At 38.3% G+C, this 9,547-nt stretch overlaps 1 protein-coding gene across 2 annotated transcripts; it reads right to left on the reverse strand.

Moving 5' to 3' along the window:
* Positions 1-270: 270 nt before the first annotated feature.
* On the reverse strand, positions 271-9,229 carry FGG (fibrinogen gamma chain). 2 transcript variants are annotated; one of them, XM_017498793.2, is made up of 10 exons: positions 8,999-9,229; positions 8,866-8,910; positions 8,494-8,677; positions 8,287-8,380; positions 6,526-6,656; positions 6,095-6,228; positions 4,941-5,125; positions 2,867-3,144; positions 1,080-1,249; positions 271-538 (listed from the first exon to the last, which is right to left on the reverse strand). In XM_017498793.2, the coding sequence occupies exons 1-10, from the start codon at positions 9,074-9,076 to the stop codon at positions 524-526; spliced, it is 1,314 nt and encodes a 437-aa protein (XP_017354282.1). In that variant the 5' UTR covers positions 9,077-9,229; the 3' UTR covers positions 271-523. The 2 variants fall into 2 exon arrangements, with proteins under 2 accessions (XP_017354282.1, XP_037583894.1); XM_037727966.1 differs by lacking the exon at positions 271-538 and having other exon boundaries at positions 762-1,249.
* Positions 9,230-9,547: the final 318 nt, after the last annotated feature.

The following is a 9,547-nucleotide window of genomic DNA, read 5'->3' on the forward strand; positions in this document are numbered from 1 at the left end:
AGAATCGCTAAGCAGCTTTCCCATCTCCAGCTGCCCTTTAGGTACCATGCATCTTATTCTGTGGTTGTGACTCATACTTAGTGTTTAAGTTCTTGTATAGAATGTTGTCGCTTTGGATTGCTGTATTTTCCTGTATTTTTCCTATATCTCCTGGAGGGCAAAAGCCGTAATTGCTGTTTCCTTTGTAACTCCGGCAAGAGTTATGCATAACATTTAGCATAAAATGAGGACTCAAGTACTACCGATGATTGCTCAATTGTAATTAGTAAATTGGTGAAAAGTGGTGGTTTTTAACGATCAATAAAAAGTACCACATTTCTAGTCTTAGGAAACAAAAAGTTTATTGAAATGCATGTAGATAAATTATCACCAGCATAAAACTGTAAGTGGAGTTTTCAACAAGGGGTCTTTCGTTCTTAAAATGAAGTGAAGCTTTCTAAGTCCATTGTCCAATAGGAAAATATTGTATTTCTCTGTTCAGATAAAGTCCTTTAAAAAAGTAAATCTCTTTTGAAATGGTCTTTTAAACATCTCCAGCCTGTGAATATATAACAAAACAAAAAAGTATTAAAAAGATATCATTTTCTCCATTGAAAAAGAAGAATTAAATAGGAATGATTTAGAGCTAATAAACAATGAAAATACTTAGGCATTTGAAACTCTAAAATTTTCTTCTATTTTATTAAGTATATGCTAACATATTGGAGATAAGAAAAATAGTTTACCAAGACAAAATAAATGACAAGAGGTCATAAAAATGCAAATAAAGTCAATCATTTTATTATTATGTATTTAGGAACGAAGTGGAAAGGTTATCGCCTCAAATAAAGAATTTTTAAATAACTCTGATGTCAGTCCTTTGGAAATACAGTCTTAAGTGAGTTTTAATTTCCATTGAAGGCTAAATATCCTTCATAGAAGACTTGAAATCAGTCAATATAGTAAGAGAAAATAGGAAGAAACTTTCAGAGAATTTCTGAAACTTTGTGAGTCAATAGGAATTAGCAGTTAACTTCCTACACATAATCCTCAGGGTAAGGTGACTCATAGTCTATTTCCACGGGATGCTCTGCTCTGACCTGTTTGGAGCCCCCCAGGTGGTGCTGCTGTCCTTCTCCAATGGAGAGTCTGTTGAATGGGATTATCTTCATAGTGGTTTTCTTCATGGAATACCACCGGGATTTCCAAGTGGCCCAAATAATGCCATTATCATAACCCTTAGGAGTAGATGCTTTTGAGTAAGTTCCACCTAAAACAAGTTGTAGATGTACATATCATCATTCTGGAATCTTTTACCTCTGCAAGTCTATGAAGAACTGTCTATTACCATGTGCATTGCCAGTTACATAAAATTTACAGCGTTATCTGCTAACTGAAAATGTCCCCAAAGATTCCTAAAATCTCAATTTATAATTAAAATAAACATATTATTAAACAACATCTGTGTTGTGACTCATGGTTATATCCACACTTTACATTTATTCATTACTGGTAGGGCTAGAAACCCAAAGTTCCCTAACTGGCCTCTTTCCCTAAGTTTATTCATCCTGGACTCAGCTACTGCGGACCATCTTTCCCCTGGCAGGTTAGAAGAGAAGGAACCATGAGATTCCTCATGAGATCATCTCAGGTTATTTGAAAGCACAATTTTATTGGTTAATTGAAGCAAGGCTAAGGAGCTTTATTAAATGGTTCTGGAATGCTATTTTATGTCTCTATTGTAAAGTCCAGCCTCTGTTGATTTGCCTTTTACTTGTCCTAGGGAAGCAGATACCATGTAATTTCATAAAGGGCTTGTCAGAGCACGGCATTGGCATGAACCACAGGCTCCGGCATGACTCCTCGGTCACACAGATCAAGCATTTTTCCTTAGAGTTTCTTCTCATTGTGGGTGCAAAGATAAGCTATGTTTCTCCAATTCAACAACGTTGTGAAAACCAGCTACTTTAAATAAACTTTGCAAAGATTCCTAGTTGGTGATTGGCTAGGACGGTGCCATCAGGAGGTAAGGTTGCTCATCTCGGTAGATGAGGAGACCATGGTTTGCTATAATCCTGGGATGGTTTGGGACACTGGTTTCACTCACCTACCTAGCAGATATGTGTGGGAAAGCCCTACTGATGCTAACCAGGTCTGGTCTGACTGGTTTGGCCTTCCCCAGGTGGTGTTGGAGTCCTTCTCCAATGGAGAGTCTTTTGAATAGAATTATCTTCATAGTGATTTTCTTCATGGAATACCACTGGGATTTCCAAATAATGCCATTATCGTAATATGGATCCTTTAGCATTGGTAAGGCTTCCTCACACATAACTGCTGGGTGTATGAGTGAAACCAGTGTTCCAAACCATTTGAGGCTTATAGTAAACCATAACCCCTTCATCTAACCCCCATCCTAAAGTAAGTGTCTACTATCCTCAGACTCTTCTCTGAAGCTTTCACAAACCCCTGCCCTTACCAGTACTTAACGCTCTTTATTCTGTTCCTCCAAACACCTGCTCACTGTGCGTATCTGGCACATGGCTCATGGGAAGCCAGGTTAATGTGTCAACAAGCATCCATACAGTAATGCTGGTCTATCCAGATCTTATATGTGGTATATCTAAAGAATATACCATAACCCACATTGATAGTTTCAGGTATAATGACAAACCACTGGATATTTTGCAGCTGGTGGATTTCTTTAGAAGGGCTAAGTTTAGGCATGAACTTGGTATTATCCAGTTCCAGTTTCAAATAAGGAACTTAGTTGAAATAAAGAGACATGATATCATCCCTACTATCTTTATAAATTATTCTTCCTATCTATTTTTTTTTGCAAATACTATATTCTACACATTAATTTGGAATCTAACAAAGGAAAACATACCTTGGTAATAAACTCCATTGAGGTGGCCAGCGTGACACTTGTTCATCCACCAACCAGATCCGTCCTGTTCAGCACAGTTGCCTTCAAACTTATCATTGTCATTGTCCCAGGTGCTAAACTGCATGCCATTATGGGATGTGAAAAACTTGTCGCTAGGATCGTCGCCAAAATCATAGCCATCGAAGGCATCTCCAGCGTCTCCACCAATGAAGTAGGCATATGTTAGGCGGTACTTGTCAGCTTCAGGTCCCACCTTGAACATGGCATAGTCAGCAGTACTGAAAAGAATGGAATACAGCCATCACATTCTGACCTTCCTCAGGGACCTCAGAAGTTCCCTCTTTCATAGGACAGTTCCTTGGAATTTTTGACTTTGTTTCTTAAGGTTGAAATGTGCTCATTGAGTAAGTTTTTGCAAATCTGGCAAGAGGCAATGGATACGTGAACCAGTCCACAGCTGATTAACACTACCTGGGATGGGTCTAGAAGCCTTCGAAGCATTTTGGTGAAAACTAATAATTACACTCACTTGAATGCTTTTATGCTTGTTTCAGTCTAAGATCAAATCCAGATGTGCAGGTGACCCTAATTTTATGTTTTCTTCTTTTATGTAAATGTTATACATCATAGATCACAGAAATTATCTGACAGTGAGTGACCCTTAATTAATGCACCAAACTTGAAGAAGGTACAGTTCCATTAGCCACTCATACCGCCTGAAGGGTTAGGTGCTAAAGGGCTTTTCTCTCCCAATACAGTGTGGTAGTGGCAAGAAGGAGAGCTTCTGAGAGCATTGAAGGCATTACACAAATGAAGTTTTCCCTGTGTGGTCCAAAGCATGTGAACATGTGAAGGAGTTAGAGCGAGATTTTTTTCCTGGAAAAATATTGTACAAGTGGGCCATAATTCTACAGAGTAAGGGAAAGGATGGGCCTTAATGAATGAACAGAAATTCCCAGAAAATGTTTAGCCTTTTTTCTAATCTCCAGTACCTGAGAAATGGAAGATCCTCTCATAGAAGAAGGTCTACTGACTATAGCACTTTCTGGATTAAAAACCAACCTAACAAACAAACAATAAAAAAATCCATGTGTTTGGAGACATTATAATTCACTATTCCTTAAACATAACAAGAGGGTTGGATATTTTTCTCCATTTTAATTAGGTATCCGTGCTTAAAACCTTCAAATAGCTCAAGTGAAAAGAAGCTCTAGATCACCAAAAGAGCAAGCTGATTTAATTTGAGGGTAGCTCATGATTTGACACAATAAATGGCCCTTGAAGGCACTGGGAAGTCTGAAGAGACTGGATTTGCTTTTCAACCAGGATAGTTGATAACAGGACAGGCTCTAAAGTTAACCTACTTGAGTTTGAATTCTACCTCTACCATTTATCAGCAATGTGACTCTGAGCAAGTTAATCTGTAAAATGGGATTAACAATAATACCTGCCTCAAGAAATAGCAATTTGGACTAGATAAAATTATAATTTTATGCTCAATTTCTGGGACTGATTAAAAGTTCAGTTATTAGCTATTATTCTGAATGCCTCCAGGGTAAGTAGACTGTACCAAAACACTCAGATTCATCCTGAATAGAATCTACCTTTTTGGACTGCCCAAGAACCAAACTGACTCCTGGAGAAAATGGTGGCTGGATGGGCTGTTTACATTTTGTCAGGCTACATTTGCCATTGTCTATTGATAGATGGAAAGTACATTTTCCAGATAATCTTTTTGTTGTTGTTGTTGAGACAGAGCCTCATTCTGTTGCCCAGGCTGGAGTGCAATGGTGTGATCTCAGCTCACTGCAACCTCCATTTCCTGGGTTCAAGTGATTCTCCTGCCTCAGCCTCCTAAGTAGCCGGGACTACAGGTGCACACCACCACGCCAGGCTAATTTTTATATTTTTAGTAGAGACGGGGTTTCACTGTGTTAGTCAGGCTGGTCTTGAACTCCTAAACTTGTGACCCACCTGCCTTGGCCTCCCAAAGTGTTGGGATTAAAGGCGTGTGCCATTGCGCCCGGCTGACAATCTTTACAATAAAAAGTCAGAAGTCCTTTCAAAACAGTACCTGGTTCTGCCATTCCAATCTTCCAGTTGTATTCTTAATGCGTATGGGATGGCAGACTGTGTGCTTATCAAATGAATCTTCTCATTTCCCAGCCAAAATTCTGTTGTACCAGTAGGAGACAGGTGTCCAAATCCTTCTTTATATTGAATCCAGTTTTTCTTGAAATCCACACTGCCATCAAGTCTCTAATTACACATTTGCATAGGCAAAAGGAGAAAATAGATTATCAATACATATAAAGAAAATGCTGTCAACATTTTGCCAAAAATATGAAACATAGGTTCTATGAACCCCCCAACTAAGTGATCACGGCCAAGCTACCTCAATTTCCTCATCTATCAAACAGGAAAAATGATGCTTACTTCTTAGGGTTGCTGCAAGGATTACAAGAGAGAATATAAGAGAAATAAGAGAGTTCCTGGCACATTGTAAATTCTAAATTAATGGTAGTATTAAAAAAGACACCTAGATGACTTTAGAACTCTAGGTGGATATTACTGATTCTCACGCTTATGAAGGAATAGCCAACCCATTGCTCAATTGGTGTCTGGCAACTAATGCTTCCATCATTCACTCCCTCTGAGCGCCCCCTGCAGGAATAGCTGTAACAGTGGCAGGAGGCAAACAGAAGGCAAAGGAGCCACGATTCCTCCTAATGGTTATCAGCCAGTGGCAGAGGCAACAAAGGTCCCTTGTCTTGGAGCAGCTCAAGTGTATCCTCTGGTGTGTGAAAGGGTGGTGGTGGGTGATTGGGCTTTATTGTTTTGTGATGGGCAGCCTCAGATCTTGACCTACCTGACAAAAGAGTTCCCTTCTTGTTCTTTGTCACTATGGTACTATGATTATGTGCCATCATGCATCTACAAAGTCAGTGCCAGCACAGTATAGAGTCAAGGCATGTACTCCGAAACTGTACTACCTAGGTTCAAATGCTGACTCTGTTGCTCATTAGTTATGTGGTCTTGGGCAAGTTATTTAACCTTGTGTGTCTCAGTTTCCTTTTCTGTGTATAGGAGTAACAGAAGTACCTACCTCTTAGGGCCATTGCAAGGATTAAATGAGCTAGTGTTTGTAAGGTACTTGGAACAGCATCTGGCATATGGCAGAAACAATTAAACACTTAGAAAATACACATGGTGAGGAAAAAAAATTACCTTCTGAAGTACAGTCCATCCATTTCCAGACCCATCAATTTCACAGTAGACTAGGAATTGCTGCTTAGCTTTCAAAGGTTTGATAAAGTAAAGCCCACTCTGTTTAGCTCCCTTATTGGCAATGTCTTGACAATCTGGAGAAGAAGAATAGACTTTTACTGTGGTTTGAAATCCAGGTAGGACTGTGCCAGCCTTGAAAATTAGCTTTTAACATATAGTAAACTATTGATTTTCCAAGAATAATTTTCTTACTTTTCACATCATCATTCCTTGTAAACTCTTTTTTGGCTATTCAAGAAAGGTCTAGAGAATTGAAATTCTTGGACTTAATGGCCAGCCACGTTCTAAACTATTTCTATGCATTGCAGTACATTCTCCTTTATGATATTTACTTTAATGAACCTAATTTCCACATAACCCTCATCACTTACCTTTCCCAGTTGTATCTTGGATTTGCACTGTGTCTTTGCAAGGTTCCTGGCACTGTGCTTCAAGCTGGGTTACCTTCTGTTTTAAGTTAACAATCTTTTGATTATTTGTATTATATATTTCCTGCAAAAATCTACAAACAAAAAAATAAGATAAACATAAGTCTTTCTTTCAGAAGAATGATTTCATATTTTCTCTGGAAACTGCTAGCTAAATATTTTCTTAATAATTACTTTCTGATAAATTATTCCATTCTTGGGGAAAATGCAAAATTATATCACTAAATTAAGATGAATTAAAATTTTAGTATATGTGCTGCCAAAGTGAGCACAAGATGGATTAAAATTATAAACTTTTTGAAAAAGAAAAACAAAACCAAAAAATCAATTAAAACAGGAACACAATGTTGACCTGAAGCTTTTCACCTAGAATGGGACATATTGCCTCAACTCCGAACACAAATAACAAAGTCCTTGTCAATAAACAAATGTCATTGGCATTTTGCTTTTTACTCTATGCATAAGGGGCAGCAGACAACAACGTGTAAGAGTAATGAGACTGGTTAACAGGAACACTCCCCGATGCTTTACAAGCCGGAAAGGCTCAGTTCAGTAATTCACATGTGCTGAAATAGTATTCCTTTCACTTGTGGAACTACTGAGGATATACTCATAAGCTTCAATCAAATGAAGAAGGGATCTGGAACATTACTACATGTAAAATAAAACAACAGATACTTTTCCTTTCTTTTTAAATGTTTTTGGTTACATAGCTTTGGGAATTGACTGAGGGAAGTAAAAACCCTACTTTTGTACTTACTTACAGGGTGGCTTGTAAATATTCAAAAATGACAGAAAACCATTTACAATGCATAAACTGTTCTGCCCTTCTTTGAAGTAAAAAAGGGTAAAACAGGCTATTTGTCCACTTTTCCCCGCTACTTTGTCCTAGGCAATTTCTGTACAATAATCTCCTTCAACCTCAATGATGGACAATAATAATGCAAGTAATAATAAGAACAATGATAACAATGGTCCTTTGATAGTAAAAAGAGGAGAAATCTTTCCTGGGCCACTTCTCCCTACCCACCATTTATCTCAGTTTCTCAAGCTGCTTTGAGAACAATTTAGAAAAAAAATTGGGGAAAAAAATTAAAACTGTATCTGAGACCTTATGTTCCTAAAGTTTATGAGTCCCTGAGAAGCTGTTTACAGAGACATTCACTTCCAAATGAAGGGAGGAGACTCCGCAGGTTCATTCTGCAATGATCAACACATAGCTTTGCAATGTTTGCTACATTTAGTCTCTTAATATATGTTTTTTTCCTGCTCCACCTTCAATATAGTTTACTTTAGGAGCCAAAATCCTTACTATGTTTCTGCTTGCTATTTTTTTTTTACCACCAATTTGTCAACATTTTTATAAATAGGATTTTATTTTCAACACCCAAACTCCTATGAGATTAATTTTACGTTGTAAGATAAGTGGGGGATGGGGAAAAACATTTATATAAATATGGTCAAAATAGCGTTTGAAGACACCTAGAACATCTTTCCCCAATGTGATTATTATAAGCAATTATAACCCAGCATAAGTTACAATGCACTAAAAACTTCTACCTTCACGATGTTCAAGATAGGCATAATGCCACTGGGATATTAGAAATGGGGAGAACACATTACAAAATTACTTTCACTCAAGTATAGAATATTAAATTAGAACTAAATCAGTCTTGCAGAGCAAATTAAAATAAAAATGCTTACCGAATACTTGAGTCATGTGTTAAAATCAATGCTTCATATTTCATAATTTCTTCTAACATTTTCTTGGACTTCAGAGTAGCACCCTCCATCATACCTGTAATATAGAATCAGAGACATAAAAAATCTTTAAGCAGATAGAACAACTCAAACAACAGCAAAAGAACGTCACAGGTGATTTTTTTTGGTCAGTAGTCTTTATTTTCTCACTTGGTTTTGATGGCTGATCAGGATTATAGCTGACTTGGATTATTTTTACCAGCTCTTTGGCTTCTGATGTTTTGTTTTCAACTTCATGTAAGAGGTCTTCCAAAACCTGTAGATCCTTGTCTACTTTGGTTTGATAAGTAGATAGGAAATCTGCAATGCCACAGGTAGTTGGGCAATAGCTACCCTGAAAATATAACAGGAATTAAAAATGTTGGCAGATGCTACACATAACATCTATTAAGAAAAATAGGTAAAACCTAGACTATGTATTTAAAACATTGCAAGTGCTAGATGATATTTATGAGGAAATTATTTCTATTCCTCTGCCCCCTCTCCAGTTCACACACAAAGGGAGAAACAAAAACTACTTACGAATCTTTCATCTAAGATGCAGCAGTTGTCTCTGGTAGCAACGTACTAAAAGAGAAAACATACAGACATTTCACTAGTTTATTATCTGCTTTGTTTTCCATTTAAAAAAATGTTTTGTGAAGAGCACACTTACTGCCACACATGTTGAAGAGAGTAATAAAAGAGCATAGAAGTAGAGAATTAAATTCCGGGGATGCAAGGACCAACTCATGATGTCTGGGTCCCCGGAGTTCCGAGCCTTGTAGCGTCAGCACTGTCACCTCTCCGGCTCCAATTGTCCCTTTATGTCAGCTCCTGGGACAGCCAGGACTGCTAGTGGCTGGAGGTGATCACGGGGCCTCCTTACCAGAAGGGCGGGGAGGTCTTTCCTGTTCCTTTTTCCTCACCCTGGCCCCCAACCTATACCGCCAGGTTCCCAGATTTTGCACACAGGTTGAAGCTCCTCCTTTTTGGCCCAGCTCAAGGTTTTTTCTCTGATCCAAAATCATCTGCAAAAGGCTAGTGAAGCATTATCCATTGCTGTGAGGAGGCGGGAAGTCCCGGAGGCGGCGTGATGCAACTTCTTCCAGTACATGGCTGAGAGCAAACAGATCTGACCTCAAACCGAGCAAACCCAGTCTGTCCTTGTGATGGGGCCTGCTGCCATCACCCAAATTACCGAAAGAACTTTGTTAGCCTAGAA

The sequence above is a fragment of the Cebus imitator genome, unplaced genomic scaffold (genome assembly GCF_001604975.1).
Source record: "Cebus imitator isolate Cc_AM_T3 unplaced genomic scaffold, Cebus_imitator-1.0 Scaffold251, whole genome shotgun sequence".
In the NCBI taxonomy this organism is placed as follows: domain Eukaryota; kingdom Metazoa; phylum Chordata; class Mammalia; order Primates; family Cebidae; genus Cebus; species Cebus imitator.

Coding starts and splice junctions, on each gene's coding strand:
- FGG (XM_037727966.1), bottom strand. CDS start 9,076: ATGAGTTGGTCCTTGCATCCCCGGAATTTAATTCTCTACTTCTATGCT. Junction 8,911..8,998: donor TCTCTTCAACATGTGTGGCA/GTAAGTGTGCTC, acceptor TTTCTCTTTTAG/TACGTTGCTACCAGAGACAA. Junction 6,229..6,525: donor CCAAGATACAACTGGGAAAG/GTAAGTGATGAG, acceptor CTTCTTCTCCAG/ATTGTCAAGACATTGCCAAT.